Source organism: Phaethon aethereus (genome assembly GCF_964289735.1).
Source record: "Phaethon aethereus genome assembly, chromosome: 25".
Taxonomy (NCBI): Eukaryota; Metazoa; Chordata; class Aves; order Phaethontiformes; family Phaethontidae; genus Phaethon; species Phaethon aethereus.
Window position 1 is genome coordinate 6,154,456 of NC_138601.1, and position 23,559 is coordinate 6,178,014.

At 74.8% G+C, this 23,559-nt stretch overlaps 2 protein-coding genes across 2 annotated transcripts; one reads left to right on the top strand and one right to left on the bottom strand.

Moving 5' to 3' along the window:
- Window positions 1-10,730: 10,730 nt before the first annotated feature.
- THRA (thyroid hormone receptor alpha) lies at window positions 10,731-15,201 on the top strand (the record flags this gene model as incomplete). Its single annotated transcript, XM_082010614.1, has 8 exons — window positions 10,731-10,783; window positions 11,631-11,692; window positions 12,745-12,845; window positions 12,923-13,070; window positions 13,305-13,510; window positions 13,865-14,011; window positions 14,096-14,354; window positions 14,951-15,201. The coding sequence occupies 8 exons, from the start codon at window positions 10,731-10,733 to the stop codon at window positions 15,199-15,201; spliced, it is 1,227 nt and encodes a 408-aa protein (XP_081866740.1).
- A 2,308-nt stretch (window positions 15,202-17,509) lies between these two features.
- Window positions 17,510-21,267, bottom strand: NR1D1 (nuclear receptor subfamily 1 group D member 1; the record flags this gene model as incomplete). The annotated part of the gene is made up of 8 exons (XM_082010556.1): window positions 17,510-18,337; window positions 18,408-18,618; window positions 18,995-19,180; window positions 19,316-19,776; window positions 20,105-20,249; window positions 20,334-20,422; window positions 20,504-20,830; window positions 21,048-21,267. 8 exons carry the CDS (start codon window positions 21,265-21,267, stop codon window positions 18,138-18,140), a joined length of 1,839 nt encoding a protein of 612 aa, XP_081866682.1. The 3' UTR covers window positions 17,510-18,137.
- Between the last annotated feature and the right edge of the window lie 2,292 nt (window positions 21,268-23,559).

Sequence of the window (23,559 nt, forward strand, 5' to 3'; positions counted from 1 at the left end):
CACCCGCCAGCAAGCCGCCCGCTGATTGGGCGACGAGGGGCGGGGCGGCGCGGGGGCTGCTGGGAGTTGTAGTTCGGGGGTGTTGTGGGGAGGGGAGGCGAGTGTGTGCGAAGTCTGCGCGGGGCGGGGGGCAAGCAGGGTGCGTGCAAGGCGTGGGGGTGCAAAGGCGTGGAGGTGCAAATGTGGTGCATGCAAAGGCGTGGGGGTGCAAAGGTGTGGGCGTGCAAATACACGTGTGCGTAAAGGCGTGGGTGCGCAAGCACGGTGCGTGCAAAGGCGTCAGAGTGCAAACGCGAGGGGGTGCAAATGCCTGGGGGTGCAAACACGGTGCGTGCAAAGGTGGGGGGGTGCGGGACTGGGGGTGTGAGCACGGGGGCGTGCATGTGCAGGTGTGCAAACATGGACGTGCACACATGGGAACGTGTGTGTGTGCCAATGGGTGTGCGCATGCGTGGGTCTGAGCGCGTGCATAGATGCATAGGTGTGTGCATGCACGCGTCAGCACAGGCGTGCATACAGGCACATGCGTGTGAGCATGGGAGTGTGCAAACGTGGCTGTGCACGCGGGAATGGGTATGTGTGCAGATGTACGCACGCATGTGCTGGTGCGCGTGCGTGTGTGTAGATGCATGTGTGTGCACATGTGCACACACACGTGTGAGCGCAGGTGTGCATACAGGCACGTGAGTGTGAGAGCATGGGCATGTGCTCATGTGGGTGTGCACACACAGAACAGGTGTGCACGCAGGTGCGTGTGTGCACACACGTGCCCGGGTGTGTGCGTGCGTGTAGATACACAGGTATGCGCGTGTGCCTGCACACGTGTGAGCACAGGTGTGCATGCAAACATGTGTGTGCTCATGTGTCTCTGTGTGTGCGGCCACAGATGCCCACGGGCAGGCGTGCACAGACCCCTGTGCGTGGGGGGTACACGCATACAGATGTGCACAGGCGTGCCGCAGACACACATGTGTGTGCACACGTGCAGGCAGCCATGGGGCTGCCCCCCCAGCGCGGTACCAGCAGCTAAAAATATCCCCAGTGGTGCCTCCAGCCATCGCCACGGCAACGGGAGGATGAGGAGCGGGGCTGGGGGCTGCATGGCTGCGGGGGGGGCAGCGCCCCACGCCCCCCACCCAGGGGTATGGGAGCCCCACACGGTGAGACCCCCTGGGGTGCAGGGGCACCCGGAGGTGCCGCCGTGGGGTGGGGGGCCCCACGCACCCGCTGCCCGCCGGCCGCTCGGAGGGGGGCTCCGAGGCCCCTTAATTCCCCGGTGAATGATTCATGGGGCCGGGGCGCTGCAAATCCCCCCGCGCCGGGGCCGGGATTAGGCGGGCGAGCGGCTGCCCCGCCGGCGAGGGGCCGCGGCAGCCGGGGGGGCCCAGGCCCTATTCACGGGGAGGGATTTCCTGTGCCGGGGGTCCCGCTCCCCACAGCTGGCGGGGGGGGACACCGGAGGCCGTGGGGGGCCAGTCCCTGTCCCGGGCGGGAGGGGCCGGAGTAGCCCCCTCGGACAGCACCCCCCATGGCAAAGCACCCCCAAAGCGGGCCCTGGGCCTGGCGGGGCGGGGGGGCCGTGGGATGCGCGGAGGGGGTCCCGGCCCCCCGGCGCGGCGCGGGGGCGGCCGGCGCGGGGGGAAGGCGTCGAGGCCTCGGCCCGGCGCCCCGGCCTTGGCAGGGCGCCCCGGCCCAGCTGCCTGCAGCCCCGCGGCCGGGGGGCCGGAAGGGGCCGGGGCCGTTCCCAGCGCCGGGGGCAGGCGTGGGGCGAGCGGGGGCCGGCGTGGGGGGCTTCCCCTTCCCACGGGTAACCGGGACAGCCGTAACCCCCGGCGCCGGTCCCTGCCGGGGGGCACATGGCCAGTTCCCACCCGCCCGCACCGGTGTTTGATGAGGTGTGAAGGCTTGGATTCGGGGGGGCGGGGGGGTCTCCCAGCAGGAAGGCCGGAGGGTCACGCACAGCCTGGGACGAGGGGCAGCCCCACGGGGCCCCCCGGACCCCCGGCCAGCGGTGGGTGCTGCCCCACGGGGGCCTCCGATGGTGGGGATGCAGGTGCCCGGGCTGCAGCCAGCTGCACCCCCTTCCCGGGGGTCCGGGGGGCCCCGGCTCGGCCCTGCCGCCAGGCTCGGGCTATATATAGCGGCTCCGCGCCGCAGAGCAGCGGGATGAATTTTAATGAGCTTGTTCCGGCCGACTGCGTTGCGCCCCGAGAGCGACGCGGCCCCTCCACGTCCCTCGTCCCCCTGGCTCGGGGTCTGCTGCGGGGCCTGGGGTCCCCAACCTGCCCCGGGGGGCGCAGAGGGGGCTGGGGGGGCGCTGGGGGCGACTCGCTGGCTCACCGCTGGCGGCGGGTGGGAGAGGCGCCCGGCCACGTCCCGGGGGGGTTGCAGGCGAGCCCCAGCCCTGCCTCAGTTTCCCCCAGGGGATGGAGGGTGCTGGGGGGCTGCGGGCGGGGGGATCTGGGGACACGGCGCCGTGCTGAGGTGGCCGAGCCCAGCGGGCCGGGGGCAGATGCGCTCGGCCCTGGCCACGGCCTTATCGCGGGCAGACGGCGTTGCGGGGGGGTGGCCGCAGACGCGCCGTGTTTGCCGAGGATAAAGTGTACGGCACCGACGGGGGCCAGGCCGGGGGTGCCGCCACCCCACCCCTGCCACGCTGGCGCCCCGGCCACCACCAGCCATGGGGATGGGGGGCCCGGGGTGCTGCGGGTACCGTGGGACTGGGGGGCCTGGGGGGCCCACGGGGACCGCAGGGCTACGGGGACCAGGGGCAGAACAGGGACTGGGGCGGGGACCGGGGTGGCCACGGGGACCGTGGGTGCAGGACACCCACCAGCAGCCCAGGCTGCCCCTCTGCACTGGGGCGGAGGCTGGGGTCTGCTCAGGGCACCGCCATGCCACAGGGACCCCCAGCCCCATGGCACCCCCAAACTCTGGGGACCCCCAGCCCCTGGGTGGCACTGTCCCCTTGGTGTCCCCATCCGCTGAGTACCCCAGCCCCTCGGTGTCCCCGTCCCCTGGGTACTCTCAGCCCCGGGGGACCTCATCCCCCTCGTCCCCTGGGTGCCGCCGCCCTGCCTGCGCGGCCCGGGGGGTGGGTCAGGGGGCCAGGCCGAGCCCCTCGGGGGTCCCCGGGCCGAGCTGCGGTGCCGGGGGCGGGGGGGGACACGCGGCAGCGGCCCTTTAAGCCCGGGCATGATGGGAGGTGTAGTTCGGGGGGCGCAGGGCTGCTGGGAAGGAGGTGGGGTGGGACGGGCGGGTTGGGGTGCTGCGGGGGGGACCCCCCGCGAGCCCTCCCTAGCGAGCCCCCCGCGCACGCCGCCATCCACGGCCCCACGGCTCGCCCCACAGCAGGGTCCGGGCCCAGCCCCACAGCGATCCCTGCCCCACACCCCCCGGGGGGCGCAGGAGCAGGGCCCGCCCGCCGTGGGGGTGCCCCGCGGGGCCGGCGGGGCCGGGGCGTGCGGGGCCGGTGGCCCCGGGCCGGCTGTGCGCCGTCGCACCGGGGCCGGGCTGCAGAGCCGGCCCCCGCCCCGTGGGCACCGTCCCCACCCGCCGTGGGCAGCGTCCCCGGCTCCCCACGGGCACCATCTCCATCCCACCACGGGCACCGTCGCTGGGGCCCCGTGGGCTCCGTCCCCAGCCTCTCCAGGGTCTGTCCCCAACCCCTGTGGGCACCGTCACGGCGTCCCCGTGGGCGCTGTCCCCTGCTCCCGTGGGCACCATCCCCACGCTGTGATGGGCACCGTCCGCGGCTTCTGCAGGCGCCGTTACCAGCTCCCCTTGGGTCTCGGCCACCCCACGCTGGTGGGCAGTGTCCCCAGCCCCATTGTCACTGTCACCCCATCCCCGTGGGCACCATCACCAGTCCCTGTGGGCACGATCTCCACCCCACCACGGGCACAGACCCTGGGGCCCCGTGGGCTCCTTCCCCGGCTGCCCCGGGGGCTGTCCCCAGCCCCGTGGGCACCATCCCCAGCCCCTGTAGCCACTGGCACGGCACCCCTGTGGGCGCCGTCCCCAGCCCCTGTGGGCGCCATCCCCACCCTGCTGCGGCACCATCCCCGGGCCTCTGTGGGCCCAGCTCCCCTTGGGGCCTGACCCCACGCTGGTGGGCAGTGTCCCCTGTCCCAGCTGGCACTGTCCCCCCACCCTTGCGGGCACTGTCCCCAGCTCCCCGTGGGCACCGTCCCGGGCTCCCCACGCACACCATCTTCGCCCGGCCATCTCCACCGTCGTCGTCCCCCCGCCGTGATTCCCTGTCCCCCTCGCCCCCCGCCCCCTGGGGGCCCCCCACCCGGGGACACACTCCCCGTCTCCGCTGCTCCCCCGTGGGTCCCCACGCAGGGTCCGTGGGGCGGGCGCGGCGGGTGCAGGGAGCGGCTGCCGCCGGCGGGGGGGGCTGCGGCCGCGGCGGAGCGGGCGGGCGGGCGGCGGGGCCGGGGGAGGGGCCAGGCGCCGTCGCCGCCGCCGCCGCTGCGCCCCGTTCCGCGCCGCTCCGCGCCCCGCGCCGCTCCGCGCCCGCCGCCGCCGCCCAGGTACGGCCCGAGCGGGCCCCCCGCCGCCCCTCGGTTGTTTACCGCCGGCCGCGGCCCCCCCGGGCGCCCCCGGCTGAGCCCGCGCGCAGTTCGGTGCGTGCAATGGGGGGGGGGGTCGGGGCGGGGGGGCTGGGAGAGGCGGGGGGCGGGGGGGCCCGGCCCGAGCGCGCACCGCGGGGAAAAACACGGGTAAATATTTTTATTGAAAAAATCTGGGCGTTTGGCGTGGAGCTGGGGGGGGGGGGTGTCGGCGGGGGGGCCGCGTCCCACCGTGGGGCTGGGGGGGGGACACGACCGTGACCCCCCGCTGCTGCAGCGCGCGGCTGCCGGCGGGGCACGGCCGCTGCCCACCGCCCGCCACGCCACGCCACGGCCGGGGGGGGCCGTGCACGGCGGGCAGCCCCCCCGCCCGCCTGCAGCGCCGTGGCCCCCGGCCCCGCGGCGGCTGCGTGGCCGTGGCGCGGCGGCGTGGCGGGGGCCCGCGGGCCCGGGCCCTGGCGGCGGCGGGGATTTGCGGCGGCGGGTGCGGGGCCGAGCCGCGGCGGGGCCGTGCCGTGGGCAGGTCGCGGGGCCGTGCCGTGGGCAGGCCGTGGCCTTGTCGCGGGCCGTGGGGGGACCGTGGCCGCGCCGTGGGGGGGCCACGGCGGCAGGAATGCCGGCGATTTTGGGGGGAATTCGGGATCTTATTTTTCACCGCGGCGGGAGCGGAGCGCGGGGGGGCCGGGCCGGGCGCTCCCGGCTGGGGCGGGGGCCGCGGGGGGGGGCCCCGGCTCCGCACCCCCGGGCTGGCCCCGCCGAGCGGGGCGCGGGGCGTGGCGAGGGCTCCCCTCCCCACGCCGCCCCGTGGTCCTGCGCGGGGGGGCGAGGGGGCGCGGACTGCCTCGTCCCCCCTCCCCGACCGCCGGGGGAGCCGGATCCTGCCCGGGGTGCGGCGGCCCTGGCCAGGCTGCGGTGCGTCCCCCTCCGTGCGAGCCGGGGAAACTGAGGCAGGGCGGGCGGGCGCCGCGGCCAAGGTCACCCGGACCGGCCGGCCGGGCCCGGGCCTCCCGCTCGACCTCCCGGCCGCCCCACGCCGCCGCCGTGACTCCCCCACGCCGCGGAGCTGACATCGCCGGCTCCGGCCGCGGGGGGGGCCGGCGCTGCGCCTCACCCCGCCTGACCCCCGCCGGCACCGGGGATCCCCGGGGCTGCGGCGGGGCGGGGGGGGGCCGGGGCCGCCGTGGGGCGCGGGCAGGTCCCGGTGGAACCGGTTTGGGGGGGGCTCCCCCGCCCGGGGGTCTTGGCGCAGGGTGGGGGTGCGGCGCATCCCCCCCCTCCCCCGGCGCTGCTGTGCGGCTGCGTGTGCCCCCCCCCCCGTGCTCGCACACGCCAGTGCAGCCCCGGGCCGGCGGCGGGGGGGGGTCGCGCCTAACACCCCCCGCCCGACCGCGGCCGTGACCTTGGCGGAGCCGCGGCGTGGCAGACCCGCGGGGGGGGGCGGGGCGGGCCGGGCGCGAAGGGCCCCGCACCCCCCGGCTCCGCACCCCCATCCCCGTCGCCTCCCGGGGGGCGGCGGCTCCGGAAAGCTCCCCCCTCCCGGGGCAGGGCGCGGCGGGGCCTGGCGCAGCCGCCGGGCCGTGCCGGGCCGGGGGTCCCGGCCCGCGCCCCCCCCGGCCCCGCCGCCCCCGCGCAGCCGCCGGTGCGCGGTGGAGCGCGGAGGCGGGGCCGGACGCCCGGGTCCCCTTCCAGGCGTGGGGCGGGGGGAGCAGCAGGAGGAGGGGGAGCGGGCAAGGGGCCTGGGCCCCGCGCGGCTGGACGGGGCCGGGGGGCGCAGCGGGGGCCGGGCCCCCCCGTGGCCGTGTCGGACGGAGGTGGCCCCGGCGCTGCGGACCCTCGGCCTGGGCCGGGGTCGGGTGGCCGTGGGGACACTGCGGGGACTGTCCCCCGCGTCCCCTCACTGGGTGGGACACGCACCCCCGGGTGGGCTTGGTGCCGCCAGTGCCGACCCCGGGCAGCTCGTGGTGAGGCGGGGGCTGCGTCCCCCTGCGACGGCACCCAGGAGCCCCCCCATCCTGCTGCACGTGAACCAGAGCCCCCGATTTAGAAACGTCCCCATCCCCGTGCCAAGCTCTGAGCGCTGAGAATAGCTCCCCAGCGTCCCGGCACGGCCTCCCCAAGGCCGGGGGCACCCCGTGGGGCTCGGAGCCCGCAGCTGCCCCGGCCAGCTGAGACCATGGACACTCGGCACACACCAGGTGCCTGGGGGTCCCCGTTGGGCATCCTTCGTGGCCAGGAGGAGCGGGGACACAGGGATCGGGCCACGTCCTGGCACAGGGGTACGGTGCTGAGGGAAGTGGCACCAGGGCTCTTCCTCTCCCGAGCAGCTCCCTTGCCGGCAGCCCCACTGGCATGGGGAAACCGAGGCACGGCCGAAAGCGGCCGAGCAGGGGGGAGCGGAGCCAGGGCTGCTGCCTCATCGCAGCCGCACACTCGGGCGCCACGGGAAGGAGTGGCCAGCGTGGCCTCAGTTGGACTTAACGGCACCTTTGGGGTCCCTTGGGGTTCGTGGTGGCTGCAGCGCCCGGTATGGGTCAGGGTTGCGGCACAGGTCCCCGCAGCGGTGATGCAGGACCCGTCAGAGGCGTGAGGCCACGGCAGCCCATGGGTGCCCGGTCAGTGCCGGGGCAGGTCACCGGCCCCACGGCCACCTGCCCTCGCTCAGGTGGTGGCTTCCCTGAGCTGCCAAGCCGCGGGGTGGACGTGAACCTGGGCTCCGCCAGCCTGTGCCACGGTGTGGCCTGACCCGTGTGCGCAGGGAGGGGGCACCACGCGGGTCCCCTGTGGTACGGGGTGGGCTGCCCTGATGTCAGGCCCATGGCATCCCCTGTGCTCGGGCTGCCCAGCTGCTGCGCATGCCTGGGATTCCTGCAGCCTCTTGGCACGGCACGCCGGCCTCGCCATGCATTGCCATGCGTGCCCCACGGCACCGGGCACCCCACGGCACCAGGAACCGCATGGCACTGGGCATAGGGTGTCATGCACCGGCAGCAGTGTAGGGTGAGCACATGGCACCGGGCAAGGACACGTGTGTGGCACCGGACGCAGACGCACACATGGGCATTGGCGTGTGCCGGGTGCTGCCAGCTGTGCCACGGCAGGTGCCCCCACACCTGGCCACGCTCCCACGGCACGATCCTGCCAGCCGCTGCAGCCGGGGTTCCGCCGGCTGGGGCAGAGCAGCGCTGCGCCGGCGCCCGCCGTGCCGCTGCCCGCAGCTGCCCGTGCAGCAGGGCATCGCATGCCGGTGTCCGGCGGGTGTGGGGCTGGCGAGTGTGGGGCCGGCGGGTCTGCCCGCGGCGCCCTGCCCCCAGCCTGTGCTAATCACGCTAATTGGCACCCTGGGTAAAGCGCTTAGGCCCTCACCTCCCTGACCCGGCTGGCAGCTGGGCGGGGGGAGGGGGCGCCCGGGACCCCCGCAGCCCATCTGTCCCGGGGGGCAGGGACACGGACGGGCGTCCCTGTGGGGCGTCCCCGGTACCCAGCACTCATCTCCGGCTGCGTGGAGGCGGCCGCTGCCCTCGTGGAGCGTTGTCGCCCGGGCTGTGGTCCCCGTCCCGGGGGGTCCCCGGGGGTGGCATCCCTGGGGAGCGGGGTGCTGGGTGCCCCCCATGGGGTGACGTGGCTCCCGCCACTGGCCCAGCCCTGGACTTTGCCCCCAGGTTGTTTTCCATCGCCTGCAACCACCCGACTCAGCAGAAACGCTCCCCTGGGCGTGGGGCTGGGCTGGGGGGGTGCAGGGTGGGGGGCCCCGCTGGCTGCCGCCACGCTCCCACCCAGCCCCGCACCCGGTCCCGCAGGGTGGGGATGTGCGGGTCGGGGTGCCACCTGGCACAGGGAGCTGCGTGGGGGGCTGAGACCCGACTGTGCTCATCGCATGTGTCCCGCAGGAGCAGGAGGAGGAGGAGGAGGAGGAGGAGAGCCGCCTCTCGTGTCTGTCTGTCTGTCTGTCTGGGCCGCCCCAGCACGCCCGGGATTCCTCGAGTGACGGTTCCTGGAGTGGCACCGCGGGCTCGGCCGGGCGCTGGGTGCCGGGTGCTGGCGATGCCGGGGGTGTCGGTGGGGGCTGACGGGGCCGCTTGCTGGCACGGGCGAGCCCCGACTTAGCGGCGCTGAGCCCCGGCTTTAGCCCTAAGCCCCTCTAATTCGGCATCGCTCGCCAGCCAGGCTGCCCGGCAGGGAAACTGAGGCAGCGGTGACCAAGCCCACCCCGCAGTGGGTTTCAGAGGGTCCCGTGCCCTGACCGTTCGCCATGGCGTTGATGCACCCTGGCCCCACACGTGCATCGAGCGGGTCGGGGCTCTGCCGGCGCGCGGGGTCCTGGGGGGGGGCGGGTGCCCGGCGGGGCCGTGCGGCCCTGGCCCGCTGCCAGTGCCTATACTTGGAAGTCTCCGCGCGCCGTTCCCATATGGAACAAACATTTGCTGCAGCCCCCGGCCGCGCCGCCCCAGCTCTATAGGTACCGCCGGCGGACGGCCCCAAAGCCCGGCCTGGAGCTGCGGTGAGGAGCCCCGGCCCCCCCTGAGCCCCCCAAGGTGGGGAGCGGGCCTGCGGACAGTGGGGTGCTCTGGGGTGCCTCGGTTTCCCTGCAGAGGCAGGGTCAGGTGACGGCCCCCCCCCCGGCCCGTGTGAACCCCCCCGGGTGCGTCGCGCGCGCGCGTTCGCCCCACGGCGGCGTGGGGTGCTGCCAGGTGCCCGTGGGTGCAGCATCCCTCGCCCCCATCCTGGCGCTGCCCGGGCATCCCCGGCTGGAGGGGGGCCAAGGGCCCGGGCTGGGGTGCCCCGCGCCGGGGGGGCCGGGGGGGCCGGGCGCAGCCGAGCCCCGGCCGCTGCGTTTTAAATCCGCCGGAGGAATTTCTGCCACGGCCAAGACAAACGTGACCTACTTTCTGCCTGTCCCCGCACGGAGCGGAGCAGCCCGCGGGCCGGGCGCGACGCCCAGCGCGGCCCCACGCCCCCCCCGGCGCGGGCTGTGGGCCCACGCACCCCCCCGCACCCCCCATGCCGGGGCAGGTCGCCGGGGGTTCACGGGGGGCGGTGGCAAGTGCCCCCCCCCCCCCCCCCGCTGGGGTGCTGCAGGCGGGCAGGGTGGGTGCTGGGCACCTGTGGGGATGTGGAGCTGGGGGGGGCGAGGGGGGGTCTGCCGGGGTCATGCCTCGGTTTCCCATCCTGGGGGGTTGTGGGGGGGCGGTGGGCGCTCCCGGTGCTGCCTGTGCCCCGGCCCCACCGCGCCATGTCTTTTCTGCAGGAGAGCTCACGGAGGAGGGATCGCCTGGCCCCCCCCCCCGGCCCCCCCGGTGCCTCCCACCCCGTAAGTCTCCCCCCACCCACCCGGAACAGGGGGCCCACATGTGGGGCGAATGCGTCGGCGCTCAGCCTTGCCCCCGGGTGCCACATCTGTGGGGGCTCCCCTGGGCAGGGGGGCTGCTGTGTGCACCCCCACCCCCCCGGGCTCCCCACACCGCTTTGGGGGGCCCCCCCAGCCCTGCCCCACAGCTGCGTGCAGCATGCTTGCGCTTCCCCATGCGCTCCTGTGCAGCCCTGCACACCCGTGCACGCTCTCGCACGCCCCGTGCGCTCTCGCCCAGCCCTGCACGCTCGTGCACACTCATGCACGCTCGCATGCCCTGCACACTCGTGCACGCCCTCGCACGCCCCGCACGCTCTCGCCCAGCCGCGCGTGCTGTTGCACCCACCCTGCAAGCCCTTGCTCGCTCCACGTGTTCTTGCACGTCCCTCTGCTCTCGCCCAGCCCTGTGCGCTCTGCACGCCATTGCACGCCCTCCGTGGCCTTGCACACTCTGCGCTCTCGCCCAGCCCCGCTCGCTCCCGCACGTTCCTGCACAGCCCTGCACGCTCTTGCACGCTCCTGCATGCTCTCGCACGCCCCACACATTCTTGCCCCCCCTGCACCGTGGCGCGAGCTCCTCGGGGGGTGCCCAGGGCTGCGGCCCTCGCCCCACCCTCACCGGGGGTCCGGGCTCAGCCCCGGTTTGTCTCGGCAGGGTCCGGCCCGGGATGCTGCACGGAGCTGAGCACTGAGGCGGGCGCCATGGGGCGCGCGTCGTAGCCCCCCGCCGTGGCCCCCCCGCGCGTGGCACCGGTGGCGGAGCCCACTCGGTCGGTGCTGAGCGCTCCTTGATGGAATTGCGGTGAATGGAACAGAAGCCCAGCACCCTGGACCCGCTGTCGGAGCCAGAGGACACCCGGTGAGCCCCCGGTGCCACTGTGCCCCCGTGGCCCTGCGTGGCCCCATGCCCTCTGCGTGCTAATGCCCCGCGTGTCCCCGTGCGTCCCTGCGTGGCCCTGTGCGTGGCCGTGCCCCGGGTGTCCCCACGCACCCCTGTTCCCCACGTGTGCCCGTGCCCCGGGCGCACCCCCGCGGGGGCCTCTCCCGGCCGGGCCCCTCGGGCCGCCCAGTCCCGGGGCTATTTCGGGAGGGCCGCCCGCGCTCACGTGCCCCGGGGGGGGCCCAGCCCCGGGGTCACCTTGGGCTGGAGCCGGGACCCCCCCCCCCCACTCCGCGGCGGTGCGGGGGTGTGAGGGTGCGGGACCCCCGCAGGTGCCCATCCCCGCGGCGTCGAGCCCCCCCGGCACCCCGGCCCCGGCGCCCCCGCCAATGGGCTCGTGCCGTGCGGGCGAGGCGCGGACCCCCGCCGGCAGCCATTGGCTGAGCCCCTCTGATGTCACTTCCCCGCTGAGCCAAAAGGACATTTTGTCTTTGACTGCAAATGAGCCCCTCCCCCACCTTCCCCTCCCCCAGCCCTTCCCTGCCCCTCCCCCACCCTTTCCCTTTCCCTTCCCCCCCGCCCCGGCTCGGCCCCCCCCGGGCGGTGCCATGGCCCGGGCCGGGGGTCCTCAGTGCCCCCGCCTCGCCCTGCGCCCACGGGTCCGTGCCCTGACACCCCGCCGCCGGACCCCACTCGTGGCGCTGCCCCGCCCGCCCCCTCCCCTCCCCCTCCGGACCCCCGGGCGAGGGGTGCCCGCCTCCCTGCTGCGGGCGGGTGGGCTGCGGGGGGCCGTGGGGCTCGGTCCCAGCCTGGCCCCCTCCCGCAGGTGGCTGGATGGCAAGCGCAAAAGAAAGAGCAGCCAATGTTTGGTGAAGAGCAGCATGTCAGGTACGGGCTCCCCCGGCACCCCGGCACCCCCGGCACCCCGGCACCCCGGCACCCCCGGCACCCCGGCACCCCCGGCACCCCGGCACCCCCGGCACCCCGGCACCCCGGCACCCCCGGCACCCCGGCACCCCGGCACCCCCGGCACGCCGCGTCCTGCCTCCGTCCCACGGCTCCCCACGTCCGTGCCGGGCACCCCGGGGTCCCGCAGGAACCTCCATGTCCTTGGCCGGGCACCCCAGGGTCCCACGGGCACCCCACATCCCCGCCGCGGACCCCGAGCGCCCACGTCCCCCCGAGGTGCCCGTCCCCCTCTGCGCGCCGTGGCCGTGGGTCGGGCTGGGGCAGCGCTATCGGGGCCGGCAGCACCCTGGGGTAGCAGATAAGGGGGGCCCGGCCGGGCGCTGCCCCCCAGCCCTGCCCCATTCCCCAGCGGGGAGCGGCCGGCGCCGGCGGGATCCTGCCGGGCGGGAGGGGCCGGTGCAGGGACCCAGGCTGCCGGCTCCCACCCATCCCTGCCCGCTGTGGGGCGGGAGGACCCGGGCCCCCCTGCATCCGGCACCCACAGGGCACTAGGGCGGGCTCTTGGGGCCCCCACGCCTGGCTTCACTCCATCCTGGGGGGGGCGTGGGGATCCCGGGGTGCTAGGGACCCCCCCCATGCGCGGCGGGTGCTCCGTGCCTCAGTTTCCCCGGGAGGCCGGTGACGGGGGGGCCTTGGGGGGCTGGTCCCTGTGCTGCCAGGCGGGGGGACCCCGCACAGTGGCAGGGACAGTGGGCCATTGTGTGCGGGGGGGGGGGGGACGGACGGGGATGCCCCCCTGCAGCCGGCCGGGAGCCGGATAATGGGAGCTTTATTGCTGCGGGGGGCTCGGGCAGCCCCCCCAGCCTTTAACCCTTCCTGTGCCGGGGCTGCCCGCTGCCTGGGGGCAGCTGCTGCCGCTGGGGGAAACTGAGGCACGGTGGGGGCGTGGGGGCGGCGGCGGGGCGCGCCGGGGGTCCCTGACGCGCGGCGGCGGGGCGCGCCGGGGGTCCCTGATGCGCGGCGCCCCGCAGGGTACATCCCTAGTTACCTGGACAAAGACGAACAGTGCGTGGTGTGCGGGGACAAAGCCACCGGCTACCACTACCGCTGCATCACCTGCGAGGGCTGCAAGGTGAGAGGGCGGGGGCCGGGCCGGGGGCGGGCGGGGGGCTCGCCGGGGCTCACCGCGTCCCCCCCTGCCACCCCCAGGGCTTTTTCCGTCGGACCATCCAGAAGAACCTGCACCCCACCTACTCCTGCAAGTACGATGGCTGCTGCGTCATCGACAAGATCACCCGCAACCAGTGCCAGCTCTGCCGCTTCAAGAAGTGCATCTCCGTCGGCATGGCCATGGACCGTGAGTGCGGGGGGCGCGGGGGGCCGCCTGCTGCGCCGCGGGGACGGCCTGGGGTCCCGGCACGGCTGGCGGTGCCACAGGGGGGGTGCCCGCTGCAGCCGCGGCACCGGGCTGGGCCGGCGGGTGCGGGGCGGCGTGCCGCGGGAGCGGGTCGGGACGCGCGGCGCGGCGGGGGGCCGGGGCCGGGGTGGCGGGGGGGGGGCCGCCGGCTGACGGGGGGGGTGCTCCCGGCAGTGGTGCTGGACGACTCGAAGCGGGTAGCGAAGCGGAAGCTGATCGAGGAGAACCGGGAGCGGCGGCGGAAGGAGGAGATGATCAAGTCGCTGCAGCATCGCCCCAACCCCAGCGCGGAGGAGTGGGAGCTGATCCACGTGGTGACGGAGGCCCACCGCAGCACCAACGCCCAGGGCAGCCACTGGAAGCAGAAGCGGAAATTCCTGGTGAGGGCATGGGGCGCGGGCGGCCGGGCCCCGGCCGGGCTCGGCCCGGCACCTGCCCGCGCGGCGCGCGCACGGCAGGCAGCGCGCGCCGCGCCCCTGCGCCGGGGGGGGCGGCGGGAGCCGGGGGTTTGGGACGTCACCCGCCGTCCTTGAGCCCGTCACCCCGGAAGGGTGAAGGGGTGAGCGGTGACCGAAGGGGACAGCTGTGCCCTGCCCCGGCGCGGGCGCGCGGCTCCCTCTCCTGGCTGCCGCCCCGCGCCCAGCCCTGCCTCGGGTTCCCCCCGCCGCGAACGGGGGTCCCCGGGGGCGGGGGGCAGACGGTCACCCCCCCGACCCCGCGGCGCATCCCCGCAGCCCGAGGACATCGGCCAGTCGCCCATGGCCTCCATGCCCGACGGGGACAAAGTCGATCTGGAGGCATTCAGCGAGTTTACAAAAATCATCACCCCGGCCATCACCCGCGTGGTCGACTTTGCCAAAAAACTGCCCATGTTTTCGGAGGTAAGGGGGCGGCCGGGGCGCGGGGCCGCGGCGATTCGCCCCCCCCCCCCCCCCCGCCCCGCCGACGCCGTCTCCCCCCGCCAGCTGCCTTGCGAAGACCAGATCATCCTGCTGAAGGGCTGCTGCATGGAGATCATGTCGCTGCGGGCGGCCGTGCGCTACGACCCCGAGAGCGAGACGCTGACGCTCAGCGGGGAGATGGCCGTCAAGCGGGAGCAGCTCAAGAACGGCGGCCTCGGCGTCGTCTCCGACGCCATCTTCGACCTGGGCAAGTCCCTCTCTGCCTTCAACCTGGACGACACCGAGGTGGCCCTGCTCCAGGCCGTGCTGCTCATGTCCTCAGGTAGCGGCGGCGTCTGCCCCCGGGGCTGGCGAGGGGGGAATGGGGTGGGCCCTGAGCCCCCGGGGGGGTGCGTGGGGCGGGCGCCCTGGGGAAGCCGCCCCGCTGGCTTCGGTGGGGATACGGGGCGTGCACCCCGGTGCCCTGGGGTCCGGGGGGGTCGGGCGCCTTGAGGGTGGGACCTCGCAGGGTGGGGGTCCCAGGAGCTGGGGGGCGTGGGGTGGGCACCCGAGTGCCGCTGGGGAGCTGCGCCGGGCTGGAAGGGGTGCGGGGGGTGGGCACGGGGCGGGCTCGGCGCCGGTGCCGTTAGCAGCCTGGGGGGTACGTGGTGGGCACCCAACTCCTTAGTGCCGTATCAGCCTGCGGGTGCAGGGGGTAGGGACCCCGGGGGGGGGGCACCCGCCCACCCCAGCGCCCAGGAGCGCGGGGTGAGCCCCCCGACGTCCCGGGGAGCCGTGCCAGGCCGCCGGGGGTCTTCGGGACGGGCGCCTCGACACCCGGGGCGGGGGGTCTGGGGGCGTGCGGCTTTGCGGGAGGCCCAACCGCCCCCCACCCCCCCCCCCGCCCCCCCGGACCCCGCCTCGCTGTGCCACCCGCAGACCGGACGGGGCTGATCTGCGTGGAGAAGATCGAGAAGTGCCAGGAGACGTACCTGCTGGCCTTCGAGCACTACATCAACTACCGCAAACACAACATTCCCCACTTCTGGCCCAAGCTGCTGATGAAGGTGACGGATCTGCGGATGATCGGCGCCTGCCACGCCAGCCGCTTCCTGCACATGAAGGTGGAGTGTCCCACCGAGCTCTTCCCCCCCCTCTTCCTCGAGGTCTTCGAGGACCAGGAGGTGTAGGGCTGCCCCCTCCCCGTGCCCCCCCCCCCCGCTCTGGTGTCGTGTGTCCCCCCACCACCGATTTTTTTCTTATCCCCACCCGCCCCGCCCCCCCCCCCCCAGGGGCGAGGGCGGGGGGATGCTGCGCCCAGGGTGGGGGGTCCCGCTGCGCCCCCCACGGCTGCCCCTCCGCCGCCCCCCCGCGCCCCAGGACTTGACGAATTTTGTTTGTTTGCACAGGGAAGGGCCCCGATGGTCGAGCGTTTCCTTTATTGTCCTTCTCTTCTTAGATTATTATTTTTTAAGCATTTATTTCCCTCCCTGAGAGGCTAAAATTAAACTAACTGCACTTTGGAAGGAGAGAGGAGGAGGAGGAGGAGGAGGAGGAGGAAGAGCAGAGGAGAGGAGGGGGCTCTGGGCTGCACAGGGAGAGGCTGCCCCAGCCGGGGGGGCCGCGGCCACATGCACTTTTGGCCGGGCAGCGGCGCGGGGGCCGGGGGGGGCCAGGACCCCCCCCATAGCGGGCGGGGGGCGCAGGGGGCGCGGCGGCGGCGAGGGGGACCCCGGCCCACGGGGGCAGAGGGCTGGCGGCCCCCTCCACCCGCGGGCCTCCGGGTCTGCCCCGGCGGGGGTGGCCCCCCCCACGCCCCCTGCCCCCACATTCGGGGCCACATTCGGGGCTTTGGTTTTTCTCCGTCTTTTTTGGGCTGAGAGGAGACGATTTTGTGCCAAGCGCCGGCGGACGGTGGGCGCTGCGGGACGCTGGGGGGGTCGTGGGGACCTGCTGTGGCTGCCCTCCCCCCCCCCCTTTTCCGTTGTTCTTTTTTTGGTGTTTTTTCCCCTCGTCCTCGTGGGTTTGTTTGTCGTGTCCGTCAGGAGTTGCAATGGCCCCGGGGGCGCCGGCGGGGGGGGCAGCGGGTGCCCCCCCGGGACCCCGCACGGCCCCCACTGCACTACTGCCCCGGCCCCTGGCAGCAGCACTTCGGGGGCTGCACCCCCCAGCCGCCCCCCCGCTCCCGGGGGGGGCCGGGCTGCGGCAGCGGTCGGGGGGGGCCCGGGGGGGCCGGCTCGGCGGGGGCAGGGCTGCGGCGGGGGCACCTGGGAATGGTTTTATCACCTTCCCCCCCCCTCTCCCCCCCCCCCCCCAATTTAGGTTTGTGAATTTTTTCTTACCTCAGGCGGAGGCCGAGGGGGGGCGCGGGCCGGGGGGCGGCCGGCGAGGCAGGCAGCCTGCCGGGGCCCACCTAAGCTAATATATATATATATATATAAATATATATAAAATATATAATTTTTGTAATTAAAAAAAAAAATCTTTTTACGGGTCGTTTAAAAGCAGAAATCCCAACACGAGACACTTCCCCCCTCCCGGGCGCAGGGGGCCGGGCTGGGCCCCCCGCCGCACCCCAGCCCCTCCGCCACGGGGGTCGTGTCTGGGGGGCCTCGCCAGCCTCCCCGCCGCCGGGTGGGCCGTGGCACCCGTGGGTGCCCTTGCGGCCGGGGGGCTCGCGGTGCCCTCGGCCCCTCGCAGCGGGGCCGGGTTTGCGCGTGGTGCAAAATGTCTTAAGCTCTCGCCCCGGGCGGGCGGCACTGGGGGGTCCGGGCACGGCCCCCGCGCGCGCGGCCCCGCCGGCGCGTTGTGCAATAGGAGCCGGTGCCGGGAAACGCCGACGGCTGCGCTGGGGGGGGCGCAGGGTTTGGGAATCATTCACCCCCCCGGCAGCGCCGGCCCCGCCGTCACGCTCCGCCCTGCCCCGCGCGCGTCGTCCGGCGCCGGCCTTAACACGTGCCTTCGGGACGCGGGCAGGGGCCGCGGCCCCCGCGGCGTGGCGCCCGGGCCAGGCCCGCGACGCCGGTGCAAGGGCCGCGCGTGATGGCCGCGCCGAGCCGGCGCGGTGCCCGTGCGGTGGCCGTGCCGGCGCGGCGGCCGCGTGCCGCCCGTGTGACGCCGCCCGCCCGCGCGGCGGCGTGGCGCGGCAGAGCCGTTGCGAGATGTGTCTTAAGCAGCAGACGTGACCCCCCGCAGCCGGGTGTGAGGCCCCCCCGGCGGCAGCGCGTCCTGGGGGGCGCAGCCCAGCCCCCCGCCCGCCGGCCAGCACGCCCTCGCACTCCCCCCGGGCCGCTCCCTCTCGTCTCCGTCTCGCGTCGCCATCGCACGTCCAGCGTCGGCCCCGGCTTCGCCCGGGGGGGGGCAGGACCGGTGCCCCCCTCCCCCCCCCCCCCGCCTCCCCCGGGCCATCCCCATCCCCGTGTCCCCCGACCCCACGTTCCCCCCCCCCCCCCCCAAGTACATACCTCATGGCTCCCGGAGCTGCCCCTTGCCCGGGGCTGCGTCGAGCCTGGCCGGCACGGCTCGGCACGGCTCGGCACGGCGCGGGGTCCCCCTACTATGCATGGTGCCGCGGTGGCGGCGGGGGCCGCGGCTGGCGTCGCTGAATGTAGGGCGCGGGACGGGGGGGGCCGCTGAGCTCCGTGACAATCACAGTCTGTGACGTGCGATTTTAAACCCTTTTGTGTTTTGGTCAGGATTTTAAAGAAAGATATTTTTATGGTAATTGTTGCTGGTCTATTTTACTATATATTTATGTAATAAATATATGATGGAAAAAAAAAAAAAACAACCAACCAAAAAAACAAACCCACCCAAACCCACCCACGCAGCTTGGCTGGATCCGGCCTCTGCTTTCCGCCGCTGGCTGCCGGCATGGGGGGCCGGGGTGGGGACCCCCCCCGGTGCTGCCAGCGGAGCTGTGGGGCTGCTGCCCAACTCGGGGGGGGGAGGTGCGGGGGGGTCCCGGCGTCCCAGCACCCACCTGGGGGGGTTCAGCCCCCCCCAGTCCGGCGGGTGCCGCGGAGTTCGTGCTGCCCCTCGGGGGGCTCGCGCGTGTCCCCCCGCCCGTGGTGCTATGTACAGGGGTGGCGGGTGCTCGGGGGGGTCCCTGGGGTCCGTGGGGGCCCTACTGGGCGTCGATGCGGAAGGAGAGCAGCTTCTCGGAGTGGAGGTTGTTGAGGGTCCGCAGGTCCGGCAGCTTCAGCAGCAGCTTGGTGAACCGCGACGTCTCCGCCGGGTGCGTCTTCAGCACGAGGGCACGCAGGGCGCGGATCAGCGTCTCCTGCAGCTGCTCCACCGACGCCGTGTCCTCCATGCCCGAGCGGTCTGCGGGGACGGCGCGTCAGCGGGCGGGCGGTGACACCCCCCGTCCCCTCGGCATCGCCCCGGCTCCCACCTGCCGAGACCAGGACGACGGCGGTGAAGAGCCCCAGCTCCTCGTCGGTGAGGTCGAGGGCGCTGAGCTTCTCGCTGAACTCGAACATGGAGCCGAGGAGGTCGCCCATGCCCATGCCCCACAGCTCCTCCAGGCTGTACTTCGTCCGGCTCATGAACGTCACCGTCTGCTCCTTCACGTCGAACAGCGAGGCGAAGCGAACCATCAGCACCTGCGGCACACGTGGCGTCAGCGGGACGGGGCCACCGCGCCACGCCGGGGGCGTCCTGCAACGCTGGGGGCTACCGTGCCATGGGGCACCGTGCCACAGCTCCCGTGCCGTGGGGCACCGTGCCATGCCATGGGGCACCGTGCCATGCCGCAGGGAACGGTGCCAGGCTGTGGGGCGTTACGCAGTGCTGTGGGGCACCACACAATGCCATGGGGCTCCATGCCACGCTCTGGGGCGCTGTGCCCATGCCGTGGGGCTCCGTGCCGGTCCACGGGGCACCATGCAACGCCATGGGGCACGTGCCAGGCCGTGGGACTTCGTGCCGGGCTGCGGGGCACCGTGCTCGCTGTTGAGCCCTCCCTGTGCCGGGACGTACCTCGAAGGTGCCAGCCTTGAGCAGGGTGACCTGGTCGTGCTGGGAGAGGGCCTGGAAGCCGGGAATGTGCTTGGCGAACTCGACCACCTCGCGGACGGCCGGGGTGAAGCTGAGGGAGAAATCCTCCCAGATCTCCTGCACCGAGCGCCCGCTGCGGCCGGGCGGGTGGCTGTTCATGGGGCAGGCCTGCGGGCGACGGCACGGCTCAGCCCGGCGCCGCGGGGCTCCCCCGGCCCCGCCGCCGCGGCACAGACAAGGCGATTAGTGCGATTAGCGGCTAAAAATACCCGGGGGGGGGAGCGGGAGCCCCCGGGCGCTCACCGGCAGGACGTCCTTGGTGCCGCGGGGCCAGGGGCAGCCCCGCGCCGGGGGCTCGGGGTAGGCGGGGGGGCAGAGCCGGGGCTCGGGGGGGCCGGGGGCCCAGGCGGGGGGCGCGTCCCAGCGCAGGAGGCCGCTCTCGCAGGCCGGGGGGGGTCCCAGCTTGTCGTGGGCGTAGACGAAGATCTCCTTGTGGGCCTTGGCCACCTGCGCGATGACGTCCTCGGTGGCCCCCCCGGGGCTGGGCGAGCGGGGGGGTGTCAGCTGCTGGGGGAACTGGGAGAAGCAGGCGGGGGGGGCGAGCGGCGGGGGGCCGGGGGGCGGCGCGCGGCCCCCGCCCGGCGCTGGACCCTCGCCGGGGCCGGGCATCCCCGGCGGGGCGCTGCCCATGCCGTTCATGGCGCTCTGCATCTCCGCCAGCATCCGCTGCTTCTCCCGCTTGGGGATGCGCCCGAAGCGCACCGCTGCGGGGGACACCGGCGTTAGCGGGCAGCCCGGGCACGCCGACCCCCCCAGCCCGGCGCGACGGGGGACCGGGGGCTGCCAGGAATGCGTCTGCATCCCTACCCCCCGCCTCGGAGGGGACGCACAGCCCCGAGCGCAGCGGGGAAGGGGACGCGTCCCGCGGGGCGTGCACGGCGCCCGGTGCGGGGACCTGGCCCTGGAGGGGACCCACCCCGGGAGGGGGGACATGCACCCCGAAGCACGGGGGATCCCGCCCCCAGAGGGGATGCACAACACGAAATGTGGGGTCCCTGGTTCTGGAGAACCCCCGCGGGGGGCCAAGCTCACCGTCACGGGACATGCCGACCAGCAGGCACTTCTTGAAGCGGCACTGCTGGCAGCGGTTGCGGTTGATGCGGACGATGGAGCAGTTCTCGTTCTTGAGGCACTTCTTGTACTGGATGTTCTGCTGGATGCTGCGGCGGAAGAAGCCCTGTGGGGTGGGGGGGGGTGTGTCACTCGGGGCCCCCCACAGCACGGCAGGGGCTCCGCGCCGCCCCGGCCCCACTCCCGGTACCTTGCAGCCCTCGCAGGCGTGGACACCGTAGTGGAAGCCGGAGGCGACGTCCCCGCAGACCTTGCAGAGCAGCACCATCCCGTTCAGCTCTGAGGAGGGACGGGGGTGAGCGGGGTCTCGGGGTGCCCACCCCCCGGCCACCCCCCGCCACCCCTGCCCGCTCCACTCACTGGTGACAGTGCTGCCGGCTTTGCTGGGCGAGCTGCGGCGCCGCTCGTCCGCGGGGACCTGCTGCGCCCCGGGGAAGTTCGCCGAGGAGCCATACGAGGAGGAAGAGGAGGAGGATGATGAAGGGGAGCCATCCTCACGGGGGGCCAGCGGGCCCCCGCCGTAGGCACGGGAGTCCTGGAGGGAGCCGGTGGGCGACGGGGGAAAGTAGGTGGGGAAGGGCTGGGAGCCTGACTGGGAGCTGCCGTTGGAGCTGTCACTGCAGAGCGAGACGGGGCTGGTGCGGTTGGGTGAGGCGCCGCTGGAGCCCACGTAGCTGATCACGCCGCCTGCGGGCAGAGCAGCAGGGCCACACATGCACCGAGCTGCGTGGGGCTCAGCCTCCCCCAGCCGAGAGGGGGGATCGCAGCCCTGGGCAGACTCCCCAGGGAAGCACCCCGGATGCATCCCGGACCCGTGGGCGTCCCGCTGCAGCGCGGATGCACAGGCGCTGCTCGCCCTGAGTCAGACACCGCACCCGCCAGCCGCCACGGGCGCCAGCCCCACGTGGGAAGGGGACAGCCGGGTTGCCTGGGTGCGTGTCAGCCAGGGACACGGACACGGCACCCCGGAAGCGCCCGCGGGAGGAATGCGGGCCGGGAACCCACTGGAGGCGTAACTGGGAGGTCACGGCAGTCACACCCGCTGGCTCCGGCCCGGCGCCCACGGCACTGCCCGCCTCCCAGGCCCACAGGTCCACACGCAGCCCCACGGCGCAGCCCCCCATGGCACCGAAGGGGGTCGGGGCGCAGCCCCCTCAGCTGGGGGGATGCAGCCCCACAGCAGGGCCGCAGCAAAGGGCCGGGGCAGCTGCGCATGGGGGAACCCCACAACGGGGGGGAGCAGCGTGGGGGGCATGTGCTCAGCCCCCCCCCCCCCACGGGGCAGCAGCACCGGGACACGGCTCTGGCTGACTGAGGGGCACGTGGAAGGCGATGTCGGGGACAAGACGGGCTCGCGGGGGCCATGTGCCTCCTGCCGCACACGGTGCCGATGGACGCCGCGCGCCGGGGCCGACCTGCCACCGCGAGTCACCCCCTGGCCCCCAAACCACCTTGAAAATGGGGTCGCCAAATTAGGGACAGTGGGTTCCATACCACACCCCCCCCGCACAGAACTACAGCTGCTGGGGCACCAAAATACTGGGGGGATCTCCCACCCCTTTGGGGGGGTCCCGGGGGCTTTGGGGTGGGGGAAACCACCCAAAGCCCCCGGGACCCCCGCAAAGGGGTGGGAGATCCCCCCAAGGGGTTGCAGCACGACGCAGGAGCCGTTCCTGACCGCGCAGTACCGGGGACTCCCCCCCACAAGCGGCAGCCCCGCAGCTTTCCCCCCCCCGCCCCAGCTCAGGCGGCCTCACGCCGCCGCCCCACGTGCTCGAGCCGCACGTGGCCTCCCGCGGTCCCGCCCCTTCACGCTTTGCCCCGCCCCTCCGCCACCCCATTGGCCTGCCTCCACGCCACGCCCCTTCTCGTTGCCCCGGAGACACCTCTCCCTCCCCCCCCCCGCCTTGGAAAGGGCGAGTGGAACGCGGCGTCCCCGCTTCCGGGTGTGACGTCACGAAGGGGGGGCAGCGATGATGTCATGAGGCGGCCAATGGGCGGGGGCGGGGCGGGGCTGCGGGGAAAACAAACTCCGCACGTGGCAGCGCCAGGGAGGGGGACACGTGCCGGGGGGGGGGGGGGGGAGGAGGGAGCCGCCTCCGTCCCGTTCCCCCCCCCCCACGCCCCTCCCGGTGCGCGTCCCCGCGCGGGGCGCCCCGACACGCGTGGCACCGCCTTCGCCACCCGCGGACTGCCCGGTCCCGGCGCGCACCCCTCCGGTCCCGCTGCCCGGGACACCCCGCTGCCCCGATCCCGGCCCCGTCCCGCCCCGGCGCCCCGGGCTGCCCGGTCCCGGTCTCCGTCCCTCCCGCCCCGGTGCCGGTGCTCGGGTCGCCCCAGTGCCTGCGCGCTCCCCGCCCCCCCCCCCCGCCCGCATCTCCCTCCCGGGGAGGCCCCGGCCCCGCTGCTCGGTCCTTACCCCGCTACGCAGGGCCCCGTCCCGGGACGCGGTCCCGGCGCGCGTCCTGCCCGGCGGGGTGTGCGGGACCCCCCGCTGCCGGTGTCCGGACCCCTCCGGCTCGCGGTCTCCGCGCGCGGCCCTTCGCTGCGGGTCCCGGTGCGCCGACCCCGACTCCGCTCCGGTGCTCGCGACCGCTCCCCGGTGCCGGTGGTGCCCGCACGGTCCCGCCGCGCACGCCCGCGGTGTGTGTGTGGAGGGGGGTGGCTACCGGCGGGGCACTGACCTGTGCTGCCGGCCTCGGGGGCGGCCATCCTGGGGGGGCGGCTGTCCCGGCTCCGCCGAGCCTCCCGCCGCCGGAGCCGCGCCGCGCCGTGCCGCGCCGCCGCCCGCCACGGGCTGTTGTGCGCCCGCCGCCCGCCCCGCCGCGCGCCCGGCACCGGCCGCGGCTGCGCACTGGGCCGCACGCGGCGCCGCCGCCTCCCCCATGTGATTCCCGGGGAGAGCCTCGTGCCCCAGTGACACACTTTCCGCCGGCGGCCCCGGCCCCGCGCCGCCGCCGGGAGCCCGGGCACAACGGGGACCCCAACAGCGGGGCCGCCGCCCAGCCCGCGGGGACCGGCACCAGGACCATCCCCTGCACCGGCACCGGCCCTTGCACCGGGACCCGGACCCGGACCCGGGAGCGGCCCTGACACCGGGCCCATCCCCTGCACCCGGGACCAGCCCTTGCACCGACACTGGCCCTGGCACCGGGACCAGCCCCTGCACTGGGACCTGGACCCAGCACCGGTACCGGCCCTTGCACCGGGCCCTGCCCCTGTGCCGGGGACGCCTGGGCACTGCATGGCACCGGGCAGAGGCAGGGATGCCCGGGCACAGCACCATCCTCTGCACCGGGGAGACGCAGGCACAGCACTGGCACCCCCGACACCCGGCACGGCACTGCCCCCGGGGACACCTGGGGACACCTGGGCACCCTTGTCACCCTGCACAGCGTGGTCCCTGCACGGGGACA